Source organism: Seriola lalandi, unplaced genomic scaffold (assembly GCF_002814215.2).
Source record: "Seriola lalandi dorsalis isolate HSWRI2012SDOR001 ecotype SW California unplaced genomic scaffold, Sedor1 jcf7180002054688, whole genome shotgun sequence".
NCBI classification, from domain to species: domain Eukaryota; kingdom Metazoa; phylum Chordata; class Actinopteri; order Carangiformes; family Carangidae; genus Seriola; species Seriola lalandi.
This window is the reverse complement of record NW_019525241.1, coordinates 1,351,174-1,375,415: the sequence shown is the minus strand read 5'-3', so window position 1 is coordinate 1,375,415 and position 24,242 is coordinate 1,351,174. Positions and strand designations below refer to the sequence as shown.

The 24,242-nt window shown below is 42.2% G+C and overlaps 1 protein-coding gene across 1 annotated transcript; it reads right to left on the bottom strand.

Annotated features, from left to right (window-relative positions):
* Positions 1-47: 47 nt before the first annotated feature.
* On the bottom strand, positions 48-23,508 carry utp20 (UTP20 small subunit processome component). Its single transcript, XM_023422957.2, has 61 exons — positions 23,308-23,508; positions 23,008-23,088; positions 22,832-22,898; positions 22,555-22,687; positions 22,192-22,380; positions 21,754-21,835; positions 21,339-21,476; positions 20,842-20,997; positions 20,482-20,634; positions 20,220-20,354; positions 20,049-20,126; positions 19,776-19,954; positions 19,459-19,620; positions 18,759-18,847; positions 18,189-18,294; positions 17,896-18,046; positions 17,606-17,668; positions 17,346-17,513; positions 16,935-17,011; positions 16,574-16,653; positions 16,136-16,394; positions 15,832-16,014; positions 15,220-15,310; positions 14,889-14,974; positions 14,175-14,300; positions 13,274-13,440; positions 12,313-12,521; positions 11,870-12,013; positions 11,630-11,709; positions 11,275-11,510; positions 11,005-11,149; positions 10,733-10,820; positions 10,311-10,454; positions 9,694-9,747; positions 9,412-9,564; positions 9,170-9,325; positions 8,898-9,038; positions 8,658-8,795; positions 8,381-8,520; positions 8,120-8,202; positions 7,703-8,031; positions 7,468-7,607; positions 7,020-7,176; positions 6,667-6,765; positions 6,341-6,508; positions 6,008-6,174; positions 5,721-5,868; positions 5,254-5,370; positions 4,957-5,127; positions 4,584-4,715; positions 4,351-4,461; positions 4,092-4,241; positions 3,683-3,865; positions 3,411-3,542; positions 3,192-3,324; positions 2,916-3,100; positions 2,751-2,822; positions 2,375-2,644; positions 1,043-1,169; positions 755-900; positions 48-674 (listed from the first exon to the last, which is right to left on the bottom strand). The coding sequence occupies exons 1-61, from the start codon at positions 23,356-23,358 to the stop codon at positions 519-521; spliced, it is 8,454 nt and encodes a 2,817-aa protein (XP_023278725.1). The 5' UTR covers positions 23,359-23,508; the 3' UTR covers positions 48-518.
* Between the last annotated feature and the right edge of the window lie 734 nt (positions 23,509-24,242).

Sequence of the window (24,242 nt, the reverse complement as noted above, 5' to 3'; positions counted from 1 at the left end):
AACTCCTTGATTCTAAAATTATAATAGAGCACAAATACCACAACAAATTATCAGTAAAAATGTTGGATATTTTTTAATTACAAAACATACATTATAAATGTGAGCACAGTTCTACACTCACTGGTCACAACAGGAAAATAAAAAGTAGATTTCAGCTTTGATCTGCAATTCATATGAAGCAATTTCATTAGTGATACAGAGACATCCTGTCATTTCTAATTCTTTTACACACACACACACACAAGGAGGTTGGATGTCTTTTACAACCTTGCTTGTTCTTCACATATTCAGCAAGAAACATCTGTCTTTCTTGGCCCAATCCAATGTTTTCTTTGTCAACTGACATTAATTACAATAGTGAAAGTCATTATGTAACATCTTGAGGTGAGACTTACAGAGTCTGCAGCCCGTTAGCCCATAAGTGTCTGAGGATGAACAGTTAACGCCTGCCTGCTCACCTGGCCAGCGTTGATCCCCACCAAGTGTCCTTGATAAAGAGATGCAGCCACCCACATGGCTCACTGCACCATGGCCAGGTCTTTGAGTGCATGGCTGCGATGCTTCTTGGCTTTATATCCGGGCCGTAGGAACTCAATCTTCCTCTTCTTGGCTTCGATTTTGTTCTTGTGTTTCTTGAGTTTCTTCTTGGCAGCGATATCTGGGTTAGCTACCGCCTGGAGAAGAGGAGGACAAATGTAAGGTGGCTGCCAAGGATAATGTTGTGCCCATTCATTGTGTTTTGCCTACATCATACCTGCATGGCCCTGTGTCGTTTACGTGCTGCTCGCCTCTGTGAGAACTCCTTCTGGACAGCGGAGAAGGCCAATGAGAACTTCTCTAGCCCCACTTGTCTCTTCAGCAGCTCGATCAGCTCCTGCGCCAGGTTCTTCAGTGTGGGGTCTGAGTAGAGACAGCGATGGAGTAAAGTTTGAGGATGATTTCATTTTTCAGCCATTTTCTCATGTGACAAGCTGGACCCTGGACAAAGAGTGTATGTGTGTGAGGATTTTTAGTTTTTTTTTGAAGATGTGGGAGCTGATACCTTGGTCTGCATAGGTGCTGTCCAGCTCTCTGTACAGAGGAGTGATGATGGTGGTCAGATAGGGGCCAAGCCTTTCCTTCCCCAGGTCCATGGCTATTGCTCCCAGGAACTTAAACACACAAGTTCTCTGTTGGAGAAAGTGGAGGGAGCTAAAATAAAATTACAGTTCAGACACTGAAAGACTGACCATTTTAAATGTTGATACATTTTCTTTATATTCTAAAGAAAACATTATCCATTACCATTTCATATCCTACATTTCCCCTTAAAAACAAGTGAAGCACATAAGCAAATAATTAGATACATTTCTACATTAGCAACATCTTGTTTATTATATCACCTCTTGACTACCATAACTGTCTGTATAAGGACATCAGCCATCAGCTAGATTAGATCAGCAAGATTTCTCACTGGCATCAAGATTAGAGACCACATTTCCCCTGTACTGACCTCACTTCACTCATTACCAGTGAAATGCAGAAATGATTTAAATTTTCTTGTACTTGTTTTTAAAGCACTGCATGGATCAGCACCAGCTTGCTTCTCAAATCTCCACAGTCCATATTCTACTTCCAGACCTTACTTACATCCCCAGTTAAAATGTGACCAAACATTTACCATCACTATTTACCTATTTGTTTTTGTTGTCATTATTTAATTTCTCTATGAAGCACTTTGTTCAGCATCTGTTTTATTTAATTGACATGTTCAACACCAAGCAGGGAAATAAATGCAGAGTGCATCAGGTGATGTTACAGGTGCCACACAGCACACTTGTTACATCTCTGACCACACCCACCAGAGACACAGGCTGTGGTCTTTAAGGTGTCAATACTGTTATGTTTATGTTATAAATGATGGACATGAAAATATACATGACTTCAGTGTCTTCCATGGTAGTTTACATTTGTCACATCTACTAGAAAATGTTTGCATAAAATTATTTAAATATGCATTTTCAATGAGCTGAACCATCCTGACACCCTGCCCTGTCAAATTAAACTAATTAAGAGATTTATTTTTCTGCTGTCATGCACTGAGCTGTTTTTTAAAAGTCTAAAATATAAATAGTCAATGCTTTTAAGTACAGTAAAGACCACAGTACAACATACTAAATTAAATTCACTGGGCCAACACACAATACAACCATGCAAGGCTACAGATAGAGTAGATGTATTTATACTCAGCTCTTAAAGGCTGCAGTAATAAGATGGGAGTCCAAATGTCAGATAATGTTCTATTGTTAAGTTTATACCTAGTAACTGAATAACAGGATACTTAGCTATCATCAACCAGAGAACAGGACACGTGACCCCTAGTTTCTATGGTTACCTTTAGGGGAACTTTGGGAGTGTGCGCTGCCTCTCTCTTGGCCATCAGAGACAGCTTGTTCATCAACCACAGAAGGGAGGGAGGTCTATCATCCTTGTCATCTTCATCCTCCTCCTCTTCTTCCTTCTCTTCCTCTCCATGTCCCTCCTCTTCATCTCCATTCTCCCTCTGCTCCTCCTCCTCTGTCACCACATCCTGAGGGGGAGTGACATCAGACTCGGGGGAAATGAGGTAGATCACCTTGCCGACGAACAGCAGGTTCTTGATCACCTGGGGACGGAGCATAACATGTTCTTCACTCAATCTAATCTGTGAAATTTGTTGAAATATGTTTGAGACACAGTATGATGGGTGTGTTTTGGTGGAGTCTATGCACCTGCTCTCCTGATGCTGTGTCCAGGAACTTGGATTGCAGCTGATTGCAGAACGATAACGCCAACTCTCTCATCTAGGTCAGAGAAGGAGGGAAACAAGAAGAAAAATGTATTCAAACAATACGAATAAGATGCAGAAAGTGCAAAAGAGTGGTCCTTTGCCTCACCTTCTTGTCCAGGTTGCTGGTGATGAAGGCAGTGGCTACTGACTGGGATGAAGTGTCTCCATCCTCTCCTCTCCAAACATTGAGCAGCTGTTCTGCTTGGTGGGCTGCAAACAGCTGGCCAAAGAGTTGCGAGGCAGTCAGCCACACCCAGCAATGAGGGTACCGCAGGTGGGCTTCAATGTGACCTGCAGGTGTATTGGAAGAAAACTGACTCAGTGTATGTGGAATTTGGCTGCATATATAAGAGAAGAGCAGTTGTGTGTGTTGGGCCTTTACCCCAGATACGAAAGAGTGTGTCGTCATGCTTGCTGAGCTCCAGCAGGCCACAGTGCTTGCTGAGTTTGGTGATGAGAGTCAAATAACTGAACAACAGCCTGTCTGCTCCTTTCTCATCCTGCTCCTCTTCAATCTGAAAGACAGAGTCACAGAGATGCTTTCTATTCCTCATGTTTCAAAACCTGTGGCCAGAGATGGTGTGAATGTGTTGACATTTACATCTTCATAGTTGTCGGGGTTGATCTCTCTCTCCAGCAGAGGCAGCAGGTCGTCCAGTCGTCGGGCAAAATTATCCTCTTCCACTTCCACGAACAGACCACAAATCTGGGCACCGAGACGGCGAAGGCTGGCCTAGGAAGGAGGGAAAAGTCAGAGATCTTACTGAGAATTATATTAAGTGGAAGTTCCAAAAAAGCTGCTGATTTAATTCACTTTTGTCAAAAAAAAAAATTTCCTAGACGTTTTACATGCATTTGCATTGTATGTGTTACCTTTTCTGCATTGAGCCAGGTGTTGACGAAGGCGTACAAGGTGTTCTGGTGATTTAAGTCCAGCTGCGTCAGCAGGGCCTTGATAGCCATGGCGGCCATTTTTTTACAGCGTGCCGAGTCGTCGTTGACCACGACCAGGGCCAGCGGGGCAAAGAACAGACCGCTGTGCTTTAACAGCAGGTTCTGAACAAACAAAAACATAATGCAGTTTTGTTGAGATCATATGTGAAGTCAAAAGTCATCATTGGTAAAATACTATATGTTGGTTCTTATGTTAAAGCTACTGATGTGAATTACGCCCAAAGTAAGAGTAGATTATGGACATATGGATGATATGTGTGTGTTTCCATATATGTAGGTGAAAACACCTGACAATATAATGCAGTCCAGTTGAGGTGAATTTACTCACCTGAGGGAAAGTCTGGAAGATGTATGCCAGCATCTCCAGCACAGACTCTCTGCCTGTGTCATGCTCATAGTGCAGCTGCGCCACCACAAAGTCCAGGTGCCCTCTCAGCTTCCTCCCCAGTGGGTAGTCCAGCAGGTACTTCAGATAGATCTGCACAACACAAATACTGTTTACTTTCTGCCTGAACTGAAGACTAGAGTCTCTTTATTAGACATTACGCAGCAGAGTGGAGAAATGAAGCTGTTGTGTGTTTTAGTACCTGTCGACAGTGTATTCTGATCATAGCGTTGCTGCCGGTGACCGACAGCTTGGCAACTTTCTTCATCACCTCCTCCATCTCTGGAACTACAAGTTTCCTAGACAGAATTGCCTGAGGGAGACAGATGGACACAAAAATATATTTAAAAAAAATTAAACAATTTGTCTTTTACAATTTTGATCTTCTGATTTGTCCTGTACATAAAGTTTACAGCCCTAAAAACACTTGGTTACCTTCAGCAGGCCGAAGGCAGTGGCTTGGCGTGACTGATCGTAGATGTCCTCCTCAGCATATCCCAACAACACCTGCAGCTGCGTCTCAGAGATGTTGTTGCTTTTGACGTTCTTTACCAGTATGGTGATGGCCTGCGAGACAAACAAAGACAGGAAGGAGACAACATTATAAATCAATGCATTTTTATCTTCATTTTTTTGTTTTTGAGGTTTTACCAATCCTGGGGGCCCTGATGAAACAAAACAACAATAAAACTATTTGTTGTGTTTTGTTTGCATACATACATACATACATACACACATTCACACACACACACACACACACACACACACACACACACACACACACACATATATATATTCCTTGTGTTACCTTGAAGCAGTTCTGAACCAGGTGGTAGTTCTCCCCGCGGGCGGCTCCGGCCTTGGAGTAATCCTTCAGCAGAACAAAGAGTTGCTTGGTCAGCTGGTCGGCGTTCTGCTCCACTGCTGGGAGAGGGAACTTGAACAGCCAGGTGAATGCCACCAGAGCCTCTGTGATCACCTGAGAGGAAGGAGACAGAAGAAGAGGGCAAGTTATTATCTCCGTCATCTAATTTGAGAGACCAGAATTTGTTTGATCAACTAATGCTCATAGTTGGGGTGATATGTAAACATCAAATGCTCGTACCTTGACGTGCATTGAGTCGAGGCAGTTGAGTAGCAGCCTTACGAAAGGGTCCAGCATCTCTAGAGCTGAGGCCTCAGATGATGTCACTTTGGATTTCTTCAGACTCAGGTGGAGCAGCTGAGGAACAGATGGATTCATATGATGACAAACACTTGTGCTTCTGTTTAATTCTTTTAGACTCACAAAACAATCACAAGGCAATCCTTCCTTCTCCTGTAATGCACAATATTTAGGATAAGACAATGCAGAAAATGTTACGCATATTGTTAGAGAAGTACAAAGAATGCTTTTTCTGTGATATGATACGTTCACATTAGTGAACTATGTGGAACATTATGCTTCTGTTACTATATCAGGACAAAAAAAACTTCAGAGTAAAGTAGTATTAGAAACAGTACATTGCAACAAACTGATGCTAATACAAACATCGTATAAGATGACTGAAGACAAGTTTGAGTGATGTGTACCTTGAGGCCAGCGTCCACCAGGATGTGCATGTTGGTTCGGCAGCTGACGGGAGCTTTCTGACCCCCTCTCTTCGGGGTAGGAGGCAGGAGCAGGCAGCTGGGAGGGGGCAGCCTGGGGTCAGGGGGAGGCCGTGCTGACGCTTTCTCTCTAGAATTACAAACAGATACAGTGTCATAAATATTGAATGCAAATAAGCATTAAAGTGATTTACTATACTTCAGTCTGAACTGAACTGTGTGTGTGTGTGTGTGTGTGTGTGTGTGTGTGTGTGTGTGTGTGTGTGTACCGGTCTCGCTTGGTGAGCAGCGGCAAACTCTGGCTGACCAGGCCATGGCTCAGCAGCAAAATATCCTGAGGAGTCATGCCCCCGTTGACAAGCAGACCCAGGACCAGTCGCCGCAGCACGGCACCCACTCGGTTACACACCTTCAGACTGGATGAAGTCTCCAGTATCTGACGGGATGATAATACTTGGTTTTTCAACATAATTTTGTTCATGGATAAAATGGAATTTCTCTGTGCTCCTTAGACAAGACAAAACATGCACTTGAAGACCCATTTATGCAATCACTGCATTGAACACATGCAGAAACCTATTTAAATTAAATCACTCCCTCACCTCCTTCAGTGGCAGTATGAGCTTGGTGATGCTCTCCCTGCTGCAGAACTGGGCCAGCAGCTCGTAGGAATCCATGCTCTTACTGTGTCGAGCCTCCATCAGCTTGGAGACGATCCCCTTCACCTCCTTCTCCTCAGCCACGGCCCCGAACAGCTCATTGTTGAAGATCTGACCAATATTGAACAGAGAAGAGGGATAATAAAGGATTAAGATCAATATAAATGAATCTACCTGTGACACATGTTAATCAGGGGTTTTAATGGCTAATCCATCCTCAACATCTGACAAATGGGAGTCAACATAGTAATATGGAGTGAAGTTCTTACATCGATGAGCATGTTCATGCACAGGTCCAGGTCACCACTCTTTAGGGTTGGCCTGAGGACAGACAGCAGCTGGTACACTGTAAATGTTAGCACATGGACCTGGATGGGGGAGGGGCAGAAACAGTTCAGAGACAATACAAACATGTCTCTTCACAAAAAGGGTGATGACCCACCATCTACAAAAATCCACCTTCTATTAAAGTGTATGCACTGAGATATTATTTTGTTAAATGACAATACTGCACGTAAAGCTGTCGTTCCATACATCTGTATGTTCGACCAGACACAGACGGGTTTGTGTGTGTTCTTCTTTGCTATTTACTATATCTGTGTGTGCGCGTGTGTCCTCTTGCCTGGTAGCCCTTGACCAGGACGCTCTGCATCTCTTTGAGCAGGTACCGCAGGTATCTGCACCCCAGTGTCTCAATGATCTTCACCAGCGTTCCTCTTGCTACGTCACGTATCTCCTGGAAACGGTTCCTCAGCAGCACACACACCTTGATCAGTATCCTGGATAACATCCACACACGCACACACAAATATTTAACGGTGGAGAAAATCATACGGAATATCATATAGCATATACATCATCAATGAAATGTCATATTCTTATCCTAACCATATTACAAAATCTTAATTGTCCCCTAATCTGAGGATGCCACACATGATTCATGTGTATTTGGATCCTGGATGACAGCAAAAATGTTTTACTTCTGATCTAGAGATTTTTCTTTCTCCATATGTTTAAAGACATTCACCAGCAACACACTCAAACACATGCAAGTGCACATAGCAGCATACCCAGGCAGGTTGGCCTCCATGATGTGTGGAGGCAGAGTCTGCATCAGTTTAACCATGGCAAAGGCTATTGGTACCCTCGCCACCTCCTCATCCTTCACATCCTTTGACTTCACCGCCTTGTGCTCCTCGTCACGCTTCACCTAAAAGACACACACAGAAATACTTTCACTATTCCACTGCTGTTTAGGGTTTTTACAATAGATGTCATGTGTCACTTGTGTGTGCAGTGTTGTACCTTTGCTGTGAGACACTTGTGTAAGCGTGGAAGCACGCTGTCTTTAACAGTCTGGTGGATGGCGCTGATCAGAGACTCCAGCTCCTCTTTGCTCTGTGGCAGCCCGCTGGCCGCCACAACAGGTTTAGGAGCCACTGGTCGCTTGACTTTAGTAGTGGCCACTTCCTCTGAGACACCATCCTTTTCTCCATCATTGTTGACCGTTTCCATGGGAACATCAGATGGAGCAGTCTTTTTTTCAATCTCCATTGCCTCCTCATCATCGCTTGCATCTGATTCGTCAGCTGCACCTTCATCCCCGTCATCTGCATTGACTGTGACGCTCCCAGCTTGTCAAAAATGTGTTGTTTTATTTATCAAGTTTTATACAGAGAACAAATATGAGTGGACACAGAACAGTTCTAATTAGTCATTCACCTTCTCTGGCCTTAGCTGCCTCCATTTCTCTGCTGAGGGTGTGGTGGTCAAAATGGAAAGCATCCAGGACTGTGACTAGCAAACTGGATTTAGGGAGGGAGGAGAAAAGAAGAGGAAACACTTTTATGAAACGCTTTAAGTATCATGAATTAAAATGGAAGGACCAAAGGGCATTAAAAAGGTAAAAAGACAAGAATATAAAAAGCAATCCAATGGTCAAAAAAACGATTTAAAAGCACACAAGCTTGAGGAGAGCCCTACCTGACAGCCAGTTTCTGCTCAGCCTGCGCAGTCTGCAGGATGTGGACGAAGTGTTTCAGGTAGTAGAGGTACTTGGACCAGGTCAGCCGTCGACACACTGCACCCACCACCTCCACCGATGCTGACGTCATATTCTCATGCTGCAGCATGGGAGAAGAAGCATTTTTAGTTTCCATGCACAGGTTTGAAAAAGTTCTCTCTCAAAATCGAATTTCATTACGTTGCATTTGAAAATGAAATTGTATCCTTTATGAAAGGTTGAGTGTAGATAAGTCACCTTGAGCATCTTTTCATCTAGCAGGGCCGTCATGGCGTACGGCATTATGTAATTCTGCAGGGAACGAGACGTCATGACCACCGTGCCCTCGGTCAGCTGCTTTGCCAACTTCCTCAGTGCGCGACCACGACGGTGGATCTAAACAGAGGAATGTGTTAGTCTTTGTGGTCCTACCTGTACAACAGTCAGATAACAGGGGAAATAAGTAAGAGGAGTGAGTTTTTATGGGTTCTTTCTCACCTGAATGTGCTTCATGTGCTCAAAGAAGTCAGACTCGGGATCGTTGTAGTCTGTGAGCTGCACCAGGTCTCTGAACTCTTTTCTGGAGGGAAAGATCTTCACCAGGCAGGCGAGCACAGTGGTGTAATCATGCTGCACACTCTGGTAGAGTGAAGGGGGTTAGTAGAGGAAGAGACCACATTTTAAACATACATCTTCATAAGTGTGTATAGTGGTTTCTTATTTGATATAGCTAGTGTGTTCAGAAAATAGGAGGAAGTGTGTGTGTGTACCTCTGTCTTGCTGCGAAGCCCCTTGTGTACAGCATCCAAGATGGTGTGTTGCACAATGTCCTTGTAGATCTGTTCTCCAGGTCCGACCGCTGCCAGCTGGACAATCACTGCAGAGAGACACAAGGTGGCGTTGTCTGCCAACGACATGTCACCAATCTGCACCAAAGGAGGGACAATTAATGAAAATCTTCTTATGTTACAGCTATTAGATTAGACAGTATTTCTGTATCATATCTGCTGACCTCAAAGGTGTGGAAACAGTTGTGTATGATGGTGGTGATGTAGTCCAGGTCCAGAGTCTGCATGTCTTTGACCCGCCTGGTAGCCTCTTGGAAAGCCGTCAGACGCACATCAAAGTAGATCTCATCCAAGTGTCGACTGTCGAATGCGTTGAGCTGGAGAGGACGAGCAGGAAACAGTATGGTTGCCATTACTGACTGTAGTAATGTGGAGCAGGTGAATCTGACCACAGAGATTAAAGTGTAAATAATAAAACATCATGTAAGTGTAATAGATGATCTTACCTTTGCTGCCAAATCAGTGATATATGCGAGTGAAGGCTCCAGATCTGACAGAGTCTGAAATCAGAGCAGCAGACAGATTAAGAGTAAGGAAGGTTAATTTAAAGATTCTCTTAGTTTTATTGAGAGGAATCATTATTTAGAACTACAACCACAAATAAATGCCAAATGCAAATCTTCTCTCTATCATTCTAGTCAAGTCTGGGCTTGATATCAATAGCATAGACATACATCTGCACCAATTCAGTCATCCTCTACTAGTAATATTCAGCATATACAAAAATTTTGTAACATCAGGCCAGTTCAATAATTCCAAACCTTTTTGTCTTGTGACCCATTTAAATGACTCAATTTTTGACCCCTCATCACAGCTTAAAGAGGGATTAGTGTTAAAAAAAAAAAAAAAAAGGTCAAAAATGGAGAGGAAACATCTACAGAGGATCCATATCACTCTACTTTACTATATATAAATGCATAGGCTACATATATGCATAAATACTTAGAGGACATACCAGAAGTGAGATTCAAACAGTTGAATGCAATATGTAATGGTGATACCAACAATCTTGAATCTCAATTACTGTGTTCGTGTAATCACAATATTTTGTTTTCTGTCGGACCTGGAAGACGCTGGTGAGGGCCTGCCGGGGTAGCTTGTTGTGGATGATGGAGAAGAGTTTGCTGAGAGGGCGCAGGAATGCAGACGGCTGCACACACTGCCGCAGCAGGTTTTGTATGGTGGCCAGGATGTCAATTTCTGTCTCCTGAAACAAACAAACTGAGCTAAATAACTGGTAGCATGAATACATACAATCTGTTATAAGAACTTGTAATTTGGCAAATTTTCCCTTGAATTGAATACAGACCCTAACATTAAACATCCATATCTTTAAGCTTTAATTCATAGAGATAGTCAGAGATGGTACACACAACCTTGGAGGCTCAGTTCAGGCAGAAAGCTCTTAATTTTACATTAAAACTTAACTATGAAATCAGTCTCATTGGAGCTGTCATAGAGCACACAATAATTTGTTAGTCTTACTTGAGGGTTGTTGCCTTTCTGGAGGTAGGGTAGCAACAGGCTGATGAGCACTGAGCTCTGCTCCTTGTCGCTCACAAATCGACTGACCCTGGCCGACAGAAGGCGACAAATAAAAAAAATAAAAAAAGTTTAATGAGACGAAGCAAACTGCAAACACCTGATGTTTCAAAGAGAGAACATCTTGGATATAATAAAGCAGAGAAAAAAAATGAATGAATGTGATCTGTACTGTATTTCCTCAAATCTAACCAGTCAGTTCACAGTGAACTCACTTGGAGAGGATGTTGAGTTCCTTTGCCACCTGCGCTCTGAACTTCTTCTTCTTGAGCCTGTCAGTGTTGCGTACGACTCCGCTCAGGTAGTGCAGCAGAGTGGAGATGTGGGGAAGCAGCAGCCTGGAGCCCTGAGTTAATGAATCTAGAAAAGCACAACAACACAAATATCTAACAGTGGCCGGCATCGGATTAAGAAGAGATATACAATTAGGATAAAACAGGGAAAACTACATTCAGATTGTATTTTGAGGAAAACAATCTGCTAACCTGCAGTGACAAGAGCGCCCTCCCCAGGCTGCGGGAAAACACTGCTGTTGACGCTCAACCCTGTCTCTGTCTCTGAGGCAACAAAGTCTTCTGTCGTTGCTAGAGACTCCGCTATGTCCATTACCATAGCGATGGTCACTGGGGAAGCCTTCTTTGCAGATAGGAGGGCAAAGACATTTAGGAGGACATCACACTCTGAATGGTCTGGTCTGTGTTTGGCCAGAAGGGGGAAGTACCTGAGACAAAGAATATACATCTTTATTGAACTCACTCTGGATGAAAGACTCTATATGCTGGTTAATGTGATGAAAGGATGAGGAACAGATGGTATTATGGGAAGAAGCCACAGACTGACCTGGCATTTTTGCACCACACATGAATGAGTTTCAGCAGAGGTGTCGGGGAGTAGGGGCTCTCTGTGGGGAGACGACACACCTGCACACACAAGAAAAAAAAAAAAAAAAAAAAAAAAAAAAAAAAAAAAAAAAGAAGAAACTTAAACTTGTAGGTGAACCAGAACTCTCTGGAGAAAGACAACTAACACAGTAGAACCTCAGAAAAAAAAACAGGAACAGAAGTTGTATGCATTATGTACCTGAGGCCAAACTACAGCCTGGAAGACAGCATCCAGCTCGTCTGGGCTGAAGCTGTAGGAGTCAAAGCCGTCAAAAAAGTCCTGAATCCTCAGGATGCCGAGTCGCCTTAGGTTCTTCAGAGGACTGATGCAACCTGCCCTCAGCTACAAACAAAAAAGACAGAATACAGCACTGAGAAGCACTCAGAGGATTTTTTTTTAGATATGTTCCCTTTTAAGTGACTTATAAAGCACAGTTGTTGATTCCCTGAAGAAACGATCTCCTTACACTGTAAGTAAGAATACTTAAAATGACACAGCAACTTCATCTGAACAGCTTCAACCATCTGAATTTGGTATTTTTAGGATGCTCTCAAGTCATCTTGCTGACTGTAATTTATACAGTATAAGAAAGAATTCAGGAAACAAACACTGAAATCACAATCAATCCTCATTCTGGTTACCTGGTCCCTGCTGTCCAGGACACTGGACACAGAGGCGGTGACACACAGCAGGATCTGCAGCACTTTAGGCAGGTAGATGTGGATGAGATGCCCCAGCTTCTGGATCACCACATTGATGATGTTCAGCAGGCCGTGCTGACGGCCCAGTGGCAGGATAGCGCCCACGTCTGTCTCAGCAACTGCCCTCTCCACTGCTGCCAGACAGGAACCTGAGGACATGGCACACGAAAAGATCAACGAAGGAACTTCTAATGTTTAAATGCTGTTTTTTCATGTCTGAGTCTCAGGAAATTGTTTGGTTCAAGAGAGACTTGTTTTCTTGTGTAGCTCCTGTGCACTGAGCTGCAAACAGTATGATACACAATTGATACTTCCTGTAGACTGCTGCCAGTGGCTGGAAGAAACAATTTATATAACGCCTATAAAATGTATTTATAGGTTCATAAAATAGCAAAAATAAAGAATGTGCCCCTCATGTCACAGGTTACCAGAGCACAAGTGAATGTTTTTTAAATGCTTTTTTGCTTTACCAGCTTAAACCCCAAATAATACATTTTTTATTATGTATAATCGAGCACCTTTGAAATGTTAACTGCCAAATATTAGAGTTTTTTTTTAGACTACATTACATTTATAGATTAATAATGAAAAAAACATGTTAATTATCCTTTTCTGTGGATTCGATACACAAGTCAAACAGAGCTCAGAAAGAAATACAAACTCAGACACACTTTTAGTTGTAAACAGAGAATTTTCAGAGAACACAGAATCTTAATGAGACAACCACATGAAAAACAAACTTCATTTATGATGATTGGGGTTGAAACTCAACTAAAAATCTAAACTGCAGTAGAGAATCCATTTTTCTTTCTAAAAGGTAGGGCGTTTCCTGTAGCTTCTTATAATGTGTTTTTGTGTGGTGGAAAATGTTTTGTGACTGAGGAAATCTTTTATTTTCTACCTTGGCTGTGATGGCAGACGGGCTCCAGCAGCAAGTCGATGAACATTCCTAGCTCCTCAGCCTGGCAACCTGCCAGGAAACGCAGAATGATGGAGGACCGGGACGCGGAGGCGGCTTTCCCCTGAAACTTACTGCCTGCTTTACTGCGCAGACGCCCAAACAGGATCCTGTAACATGAACAGCAAAAACAAGCTGGTGAGAGAATATCAAACTATAGATACTTGTGATAAAGCTGCCCCACATTATAATCAGAAAAAGGAAAATAATAAAAATGTCCTCTTGTATTTTTGTCAGTGTAATTGAGAATGAGGTAGTATATAACGTGAGCACTGTTGAGACCACCTTGGCCCATTTCTGAAGCTTTCTAAAGTGGTAGAAAATGTTGGCAACAAGCAGCAGCAGCAGAGGGAAAAGACTGATTCCTTGTAAACGACAGAATGAATGAAATAGAACCAATATTTATATTAAAAAAAAAGATAAACAATTCAAGTGTGGGAGCCAGACTGGCTGGGGACAGAGTGTGTGTAAAAGCACACTCCTCTTTTGTAAACACTTCTACCTGCTTTCTAGCAAATAAAAATGATGAAATTGAACTATCAACTGTCTTTGTGTGTTTTTGGGCTAATATGTAAGCTATGGGTGTTGTTTTGTAGTTCAATAAATGACTCCCAAAATGAGCAAAGTGATCATTTGCAAGTTCAAGGAATAGTTGGACACTCTCATGTCTGTCATATATGCTAAATATGAAGCTACAGCCAGGGGACTAGAAACAGCCTGACACTGTCCACAGGTACAAAGAAATCGTTTAATGACACGTGATATCAATCTTCTCATCTAACTTTTGGAAGAGAGTGAATAAGCATTTTAAACATACTTTGCAACACACATACAGGTACAGTACCTCATAAGCACTGGGATCAGTCTGCCTCTGTGTGAAGCATCAACCACTCCCGTCTCCTCAGAAATGTTGAAATGGACAATCTCCTCTTTGAAGTTTTTGTCTTCCAGTAGCCTCTCAAGATTCTCCCTGAACAAACACACACACACAAAAAGAGGTTAAAACATCAGGACACAGAGCAGCATCACTGGGGCTTGCATCGGTTGCTTATAGTGGGTTCAACATTTTGTTCAAAGACTTACTAGCAGAGCACACACTCAAACTTAGGTTAAAGAAATTCCCATTTGTCAATAATAAAGTCTCATAACAATTTTATATGTGATTAATAAACAAAACAATAAGAAGCACTGTCCAGAAACCAGGTCAGTGTAACAGCTTGATGCTGAACAAAGAACCACACATACAGACATCTGTAATGTAAAACTTCCCCGGATCCACACATCTGTCTGCAGGTAGGCTGGAAGTGCGGTAAGTGGATAACTTGCTAACAGCTAGTGGAGGGTATAATGTCAGGCAGAGTCAGCACTGAAGTGGAGGTTAACATTCCTCCGTCTGTAACCATAGAGGGTTGGTGACGAGAGCCATAACTTTTCAAAGAAGCTCACAATGATCCCATTGAGGAAGAGGGACAAACTGGGAGACTGTTGGACAGAAATGTTACTGTACATTCGTTTTCCTGTTTGCCATCTCATAATGTGATGAAGGTAGTTATCTCACTTGTATGGTACTATGTTGGGGTCTTTGTATGCAAGAATACATTCCAGCGCCACTCGCTGAATCTGCTGGTCCTGATGGCAGAGCAACTGAAAACAGACAGAGAGAAATACATCACACTGGTGGTTTGATGCCTGAGGAGCTACTCAACCTACTACTACTACTACTAACTGAAAAAGTCCAAATCGACCCAAACTCCCCATTCCTTGTTATGAAAACCGAAAAAAAAAAAAAACATTCAAGAGAAAATACACTGTCATGTTCCAGCAATAAGCAGCTTTTAATTGGTTTGGTTTAACGCCAACTGCAGATGCATTAGAAGTATTAGTATTACCTGGTTATAGAGCTCACTGAGACTGCCCTCCAGGTAAAGAGCACGAGGGTTGGTGAACTTGGCAAAAACTTTCAGATGTGCAATCAGCTGTCTATGGGAGGAAAAAGAAATCCCATAAAACTTAACACAACCAACAATTGCCATAATAGAGAGCACAATCCTGTTAAAATGTAACACCAATACAGGTACAATGGTCATTACATGTTGAAGGTTTTATTGTGACTAGATCATCAGTCAAATTATTCTGATGGTTTAGGTTTATCTTTGTAAGAAAAGAGTCAGATGGTTCAGTTTATAAGTTGCTTTCAGTCCATTCATTCTCTGATCCTTGAAAATCCTACAAAGTCTTCACAAATTCAAACATTGAGTATCAGTAACCTGATGTAGACGTTGGTTTTGGAGGATGTATTTGGCAGCGAATATAGCTAACGTGTTAGCAAACCGTTGCCTATTCAAACATCCAGCAAAGCAACATTAGCGGAGTTATGTTTCTGTCCACCTGATGAATGCAATGAATGAATGAAGGAATTGCTCTGTTGTGTTAACCAGCGAATGTTAGCCACTAACTTTGGTGCTGAGCAGTTAGCACTCAGTGGGTAACTTAAGTCTTACTTAGCAGCAGCTCTCCTTGGAGGTGCCTTCCTCTGCTGTCTGCCCCTCTCCTCCACATCCTGCTCCTCTTCCTCTCTCTCCTCTTCCTCCACAGCCATCCCAGACTCCTCTAGGGCAGCATCATTCCTCTTCCTCAGGTCCTGAGTGGGGGCTACCAGCAGGTCAGCAGGATAAAACTCATTCCTGACAACAAAGACAAAAACCGTCAGGACCTCCCACAATTCCTGTTTGTTATTTTTTTAAAGCTATATCAGGCAAACATTCTCCCTAATTATACGCTCTGTAAAAAAAAAAAAAAAATTACCTGATGAACCTGAGCAGTAGAGGACTAAGTTCTCGGCTGCGTGGTTCCACTCTGTCAGGATACTGGGCCATTGCACGCCACAGCAGGCTGCGGAAGTTGGGGAAGTCCGTCCTCTCATTAGGGTCACAGGTCAACTTCAGCTGCTCTAGGAACAGCACCCCAACGTCCCCACTTTCAATGACGTCACACCCCAGCTCACTCTGACGATTGGACTCTTCCTCTTCATTACTATCATCATCATCCTCCCGCAGTTCCTTTTCTACAATAGGCAGAGAGGATTTATTTTTTCCCCCTCACATTTCGATTGCATACTGTATTTCTCTTTGTTCAAGGCAATTTTTGCTAAATACCAATCACCAAATCAATGTCTTAGTATCTAAAATTCAATTCATGGCAATAAGTTGGACCAGAACCCAGAAGCCCAGAAGGCAGCCTTACCAGCCAGCCCTGCCACCATCTCCAGATGTTCATGGTAGACTGCCCAGAAGTCCTTGTTGTCCATCCCTCTGGCATGGCTCCTGTGAGGAGGAAAGAAACCAGTTTGTGCATATTTAATATTTGTAAAATGTATTCGGCCAATTCAGACATAGTTCTGTAAAATAAATGTGTTTAAAGCTTATGGTAAAATGCCAACAACCCATGGTGCTGTGCATGGTTAGAAATTTTCACTTTATATGAAATTCTTATACTTTGTGTAATCACACAACTGACAAAAAAACCAAATGTCTCAATAAATCAAAACATCATGTTAATATTAATTTCAGCTGAATCTATTGTGGCTGGATTCTTTTATACTCACACAAGAAGCTCAATGACTGCGTCCCACAGTGGCCTGAAGTTGACGAACAACATTGCGATGAGGTAACGCAGAGGCACCTGAAAGAAAAGAAGGGGAACCAGGATGTTTTCAGGTGTCATGTCTTTACTATTTAAATGAATAAAAAAAAAACAAAAAAAAAAAAACAAAAAAAAACTATTAGAGCTTTAAACATTTGGTTTATTAATTGAATGGTTTTTCAACAGAAAATTAGTTCTGCAACCATTTTAATAATCGAGTAATGAGTACGGAGGTCTTATTATACGTTGGTGTGTCGGCTGGAAAGTGAATTTCAAAATTCCTGGTTAACTTACATTGAGTCATTAGGTTTGATCAACCAACCATTTAAACCTCTGCTGTAACTTTTGCCCATGATTGACATTCTCTGTGTACCTGTTGGAAGGTGCCGGGGGGCCCCTGTGGCAGGCTGCGCTGCACCAGGTCGTGTCTCAGCTTCCGGAGGTGCAGCAGCTTCTCTCTATAGTCCTGCACTGAAGCCGGCACAAGCTCTGCCTGCAGGCAAACTGCAAACACCGGCTGTACCTCCACACTCTCCTCACCCTGGACAGAAGGAAGACACTCACACAGGTAAGTACACAAAAGACAATTATTGTTTGGTGTAGTTTATTGAGAATCTCAACTGACAGCTGTACCTCAGCCTGTGGAGGAAGCTCTGCCTCAAACTGAGAGAGAATCCTCAGAGTCAGGAGGCGAATCTGAAAGAGAAAAGAACTAATAAAACTGAAGGAAATAAATGTAAATAAATATCTTAATAGCGCCTTTACACTATTCATATTTTTTTCAGATATTCTGGATTTATTTTCTTTTTAAAACACACAAAGTTAATCTTGAGAATATGAAATGGAAAAGCAGTAACTGTGTGTAGGTTACTTTCCTAAATCTCAAGGGATCTAATTTGCCTTTATTGTGACAGGAGACAAACCTTAGAGATGTTGGACGAGAGGTTGGCGTGCACAATCTGGTAGAGCTCCATCAGTGCACTGTGGGATAGATGCTCTGAAACACCGCTGAGCGACAGGCGGGTATAGTAGAGGTCTCCTAGCAGCAAGGCAGACAGGTCTGTGGGAAACTTCCTGTAATAGTAATAAAAATAATAATGATAAGAAATTAGATTTAAAAAAGGAAACCCTTGAATAGAAGTTAAAGTGTTTCATTGTTTAGTTCGATGATAGAGGACTTGGACACACATGGACAGGGATGCTGTGCAAAACACACCTTATGATTGAAGTGATCTTTTCCACAGGAAACAGTGAAAGAAGCTGAGCAGACCCATCCAGACTGAGGAGGCAGCTCAGGGCCTGTCTTGCTACAAACAGACCAGCTGGAGGGTGGAGGAACAGTGACAGGAGGGCAGGGCGTAAGTCAGTCTTAAGAACAGCAAAACCTGATGCACCATTCAAAATCTTGTTTGAGTAGACTCCAAAGAGAAACAGATTTATTTGTTTATGGGTGAAGTTCTCAAAAGCCTGATGTTTGTGATTATTTCAAGTCAAAGAATCATAACCGGAGTTCATTCAAACAATCAGTAGCATCATTTAATCTTTTTTGGCTCTTGTAAAGTGTAAAAATTATTGAGCTGCAGCTGATTATTTATTTTTTAATAGATTCATCTATTCTTAATACTTTTATTAATTATTTAGACAATAAAATCAGGTTCCTAATAATACAAGATAAATTAGTTATCAAAATCCTCAGATATATTTTGTTGATTAAATGCTAATCACTTCAACCCTAATTAATCACACACTTTCCAAACATGAAAATAAAAACAAAGTTGTCACAAACCTTTCCCCAATTTCTCTGTGTCAATCTCACACAGGAGGTGATTTAAGAGAGCACACACAGCAGGAACAACACTGGCTGGAGCCAGAGGTCTGGAAAATTAAAAACAGTAAATGTTATATAAATATGAGACATCAGTAAGACCAGTGTGAATGGTTGTCTGTCTCTATGTATTTGCCCTGCGATGGACTGGCGACCTGTCCAGGGCGTACCCCGCCTCTTCCCCGAAAAGATGCTGGGATAGGCCCCAGCCCCCCCGCGACCCTACTAAAGGGTTAGCGGTAGAAAATGGATGGAAATGGACATCAGTAAGACCTCTCAGCAATCCATGTATGCAAGCGAGTGTGAGGAGAAGGAAGCGAGAAGGCTAAAGTTACAGCAACAGTCAGGGCTGCTGCTTCATTTCTTTTTGCTTTACATATTTTAATATGGAGGCAAACATTATTAAATTTACAGCTGATATGAAAAAAAACAAACAAACTCTAAAGTATCAAGTAATACTGTGATACAAGCTGGAGAATATGTTGTGCTTACAACGTGATTTCACTCAAAGAATGTATGAACTTCCCTGACTCTACCTGCCTGAAATACATCTCTAAAAAACAGAAACTCTGTAACCAGGAGCCCACAGGTGTGGCAGTACATTCATACATGTGTTTTTTTTGTGTGTGTGTGTGTGTGTGTGTGTGTATGTGTCTCTTACCTGACATGTGGCAGCAGCATCAGGGCGGACCAAGGCAGCGACAGGTCACTGATGGACTGGTTCTGGTCCCCAGGAAGTCTGATGAGAGACAGCACCAGCTCTGGCACTGGCTGCTCTGATGTCGTACTGCTGACCTGACCTGCCTCCTTACAGCTGAACACTCTGGAGGAGATAAACACATTCATCTCATGGAAAAAATAAAATAAATATATGTGCATGACTCAGACAACCAAAGACCTTTCAGGTCTTAAGTTAACTAGGATTCAATTTATGACCTAATTAGACGTGAATATTTGAGGTGTACTGAAGTATCTCACCCTGTGGTCTGTCCAGTGAAGAGCAGTGGGTAGGTTTCAAAGGCCATGGAGGCGTCTGTCGGGGGCGGGGCTTTAGCAAAGATCAGGCTGACCAGCACCTCCAGGCCACAGTGGCGAGACAGGGCATCTCCACAACTGAACAACCCAGCTGTGAAGCGCAGTAGGCTGGGGAGGAAGAGCTAGAGGAGAGGGGAGAAGAAAGATGTTAGGGAGGCACAGGCAGAGCCAGAGAAAGAGGAAAATACTGAATATATCACTCTAGTGACGACTCACCTGCTCAAACTCTTTCATGGTGAACATCTCCTTGGTGAACTCTAGGATCAAGTCTTGTCCCACTGTGCTGCTAAAGACCTGTTGAAGAAGACAGAGTCAGAAAAGAAGGTGTAAACACACACATACTTATTGACTCTAAAACATGAAGGTGTGAACTTTTTTTCTCATCACCTTTTGAACCGTCTCCTGGATGAGTGATTTTGGCAGGCTGATGTTCTCCCCGAGGAGCAGAGAGGAGATGATCTGGAGAAGCAGGCGTGAACAAGGAGTTGACAGAGCGGAGCTCTTAATCAGCCGCAACACCATCTGCAGGCATGAGAGAATAAGATGATGAAAACATACAGTCCAAAGGAATAAGCTACATGATTGGCTTTACGGGGGAAATAAGGATTTTGAATATGTAACAATCTCACAAATCATTTCCTCCTCTTACCTGGCAGATGGCCTCCGGCTTGGTGATCTTGGCTCCGTCTCTGTGGGACACAAGGGTATGGAGAACAAACAGCAGCCTCTCCAACTGCTCTGTTGCCTGGTCTGCCTCCTCTCCCTTTGCTTCCATTACATCAAGGACCTCCACCACACTGACCTGCACATAGTGACACAGACACCAGGCACAAAGTTTAACAGTGAACTTGGAGAGTGGAGAAAGTACTTTAACTCATGACACAGACAGTGCCTGAAATGAAGGGACACAGATTGATTGTTTCAGCACTGTCATGACAGCGGAAACCTGAATAATGGTCAGTGGTATTCATCTAAATTTGCACTTAATATTCTAACCGTCCTGCCTTACCTGTAGGGACTCCCATAAAATCAGGACGTGTTCTCTGTCAACGTGATTGGCTGCAGCCTGAGCCATGTGATCCAGAGCGTCCCTGACAGTGTCCCAAGGCAGTGAGATTCCTGGGTTGGTTGTGGGACCAAGCTTCCGCAGAGCCACAGGGAGAGCCTGGAGAGAAAGGTGCAAAGAAACAGAAAATGAAGATGAACCAGGATCGCATCAGTCTACTGTTACCATATTACCACATTATGATGCTCTAAATTTTTTGAATAAAAGACTGCTCTTTTAGCACAGCAGACCCCATTACATTGAATCCTAGAAGCAACAAATCTCTATAACCTCACCAATAACTGGGTTTCTGAGGCTGCTACCAGCAAAGCAAAGAGGGTACTGAATTAAATTAAAACCTTGTACAATATGCAGCAGGTATTCTGCATAGAACCATCATTTAGTGTACGTATAATGAAAGCTCTTTTTGGAAAAAAACCCCCAAAAAAACAATAACTCACATTTGCAGCACAGGAGTGGAACATGTTTCTGACTCCTTTGCACATCTCAAACAGCAGCTGACCTGCTCCTTCTGCCTTATCAGGATGCTGCTGCAGGTCTGAGAACACATGAGTCAGCACGGCATCGAGATCTGGAACCTGTGGGGGGGGGGGGGGGGGGGGGGTAATGAATTTATCACCGATGACCACTGAATACACAGAAATATAAAAAATATTTAATACAAAACTGAAAACTGAAATATTTTTAACACGAAAAACCACTCCACTCAAAAACCCTACAGGCCAATATTTAATCCACTTTTTTTCTTTTCTTTTTTAAAATTAAATCCATCCTAACAGTTGCCGACAATAAAAAGTCACAAAGAAGGAAAAAGTGAATTCATGTTTCGTGTGTGATTGCAGGCAAGTCCCCCACCTTTCTCATCAAAAAAGAGAAGCTCTCTGCTGCAAACTTGCGGATGTGTTCCTTCTTGTGTTCCAAAAGTGTGCTGTACAAACTGAGGTGGAAAGATGCATTAATGTCAACCAAAATGTGACCCGTATGCAGTCTGATTGCTAATAACACTTCTCTTTTTTTGTGTATGTCACAGAACACAAACCATTGACCTAACCCAATTAGATAGGTAATTAAAAACAAGTTATAAACAAAAAAACAAAAAACAAAACAGGACTGTAAATAACACATCTTTTACTTTCCAAATGTGATCAGGATATATTTTTAAATTGTCCACGTTTCCAGACAGAGGGTTCATATTTCATCTGTACAGCAGATGGGGAAAAAATGCCATTCAACACCCAGTACAGTGGAAAACATATTCACCAGTAAAACATCTGACTCCAACTGGTTTCTCACCTGTAGATGTTGGTCATGTCCTTCACCATGAGCTTCCACAGGTACTTGTAGAGGTAGGACAGGCAGGTGAAAGCCCACTCTAGGACCTCTGTGTCCTTTGTGTCCAGCAGTGAGGTGATGAGAATGAAGAAGTCAGGGAAGTGAGGGTAGAAGTCAGTCTGCAGGTCTCTGGCCAGCTGAACCACCAGGCTGGGGGTAGGAGGAGAGGAGAAGAGGAGAAGAGGAGAGACATAACTGGAGTCAATGCCATGCAAAGTTTAATTAGTAGTGTTGGTTTTAAAGCAAAAAAAAAAAAAAACACTTCTTGGCATTTGAACAATTCATTCTTCTGGTAAATCCGCAAATCGCATGCGAAACACTTACTCCAGAAGTGGTTGGTAGGCCAGACTGTTGTTGACAGCCAGGTGTGTTTTCAAACTCTCCACTATTGACTTCTGATGGAAAACCAGCATGTTGAATGACTGGCTCTTGTTGGATACCTCTTTCAAAAACGTTGCTGTGGAGGAAAGGCGTCAGTTTTGCATTAGCTGCAATAACACAACATCTTTTCTTAGGGTAATGAGTAACAAGGTTAAGATATTTTTGTTCCTAACATGTCACTATGGCTAATGATGTGGTATTTCTTATATTGTTTACGTACTGAAATGCTCTGTCAAGTTGAGGTCTCTCCATTTTGTGAGTCCTTCAGAAAAGTATGTTTCTACTTCCTGCATAGAGAGAAAAAAAAGTACCGTTATTACCAAACATAAAATCATGAGAATTTACTGAATAAATGTGATTAAAAATGAAGGTGCCATGATCACTGGCTGTACACACCTCAGCATAAGATCCAGTCCTGTCAATACGATGGATGACATCGATGTTGACATTGGCAAGTCTTTCAGCAAAAGTGAGAAACTGAAAGAGGAATTAGAGGAGTTTATATTCTGCTACTGATTACAGCTTAAATGCCATCTTTCCAATAAATTATTAAACAATCTTCCCTGTTATCAGTGAATTCCTCTACTTGCATATGATTAACAAATCGGTACTACACCTAAGAAATGATTTGTGTCTATAAAGCTTTATCCCTGCTACTCTATCAGCATCATGGTGCAGTATATTGTGGACTCTCACCCTGAAGGTGTTCTCTGATTTGTGATACGAAGACTTCGACTTGATCTTCATCTTTGCGTCGATGTTTGATGAAAGGCAGTTTGAAATTCAAAGACTGGTACGCGATTAAAGCGATTCATGAAAACTACACTTTGTTTCTTCACTTAGCTGATGCTACAACTGTTTACACACACGCCGACACCAGGACGCAGCCATGTTGAACAAGGCATTATGGGAGTTTTTTTCTCCGCGTGTTGGGGGAAGAGAGGCGAGCAGAAGCGAAGACAAGCAAAGAGGCGAGAGAGAAATCCTCCCTTTATTTCCGCCGTCGTTTGAGGCTTCGGTTATGTTTCCGAATTCATTTAAGTCTATAAGGCAAGGTTTAAACAAATAAATAGATACATTAATTAATTTGTTAGCCAGACTTTAAACTGGTAGGCATGTCTGACTTCCAGTCAGGTCGGAGAGCAAAACTTAAACTTCCTACCGTTCAAGAGGACATAAGAGCGCGGAGCTAAGTGGAAAAAATAAAAAATAAAAAAAAACCCTGTAGTTACAGTCTATGGAAAAAACGCACTCTGCCACGTTTAAATGAATCAAAAATCAAACAAAGACAATTTAAAAATACCCTTTTCAGTATTACACGAGCTATATTGCCATGACTTATGTGATAAAGACAAGATATGACCACTAGCAAAGAAAGTACAACTCCAGTTCAAGCTAGCTTAGCTTCTGTCCTATAATACATTTTCCCACATGGCATTTCTTTCATTTGTTTTTGTGGAATAGACTTTGCTATGAAACTTTGAATAACGCATAACTTCAACATAGGTTAAAACATCAATTAATTTGGCATTCAACACCAACCTTTTGCAGCGAACCAGCTCAACAGCAGTCAAACCAGCACCAGTCGTTGAATAATCCATCATCACAGCAAAAATGTTATGTCATGGCAG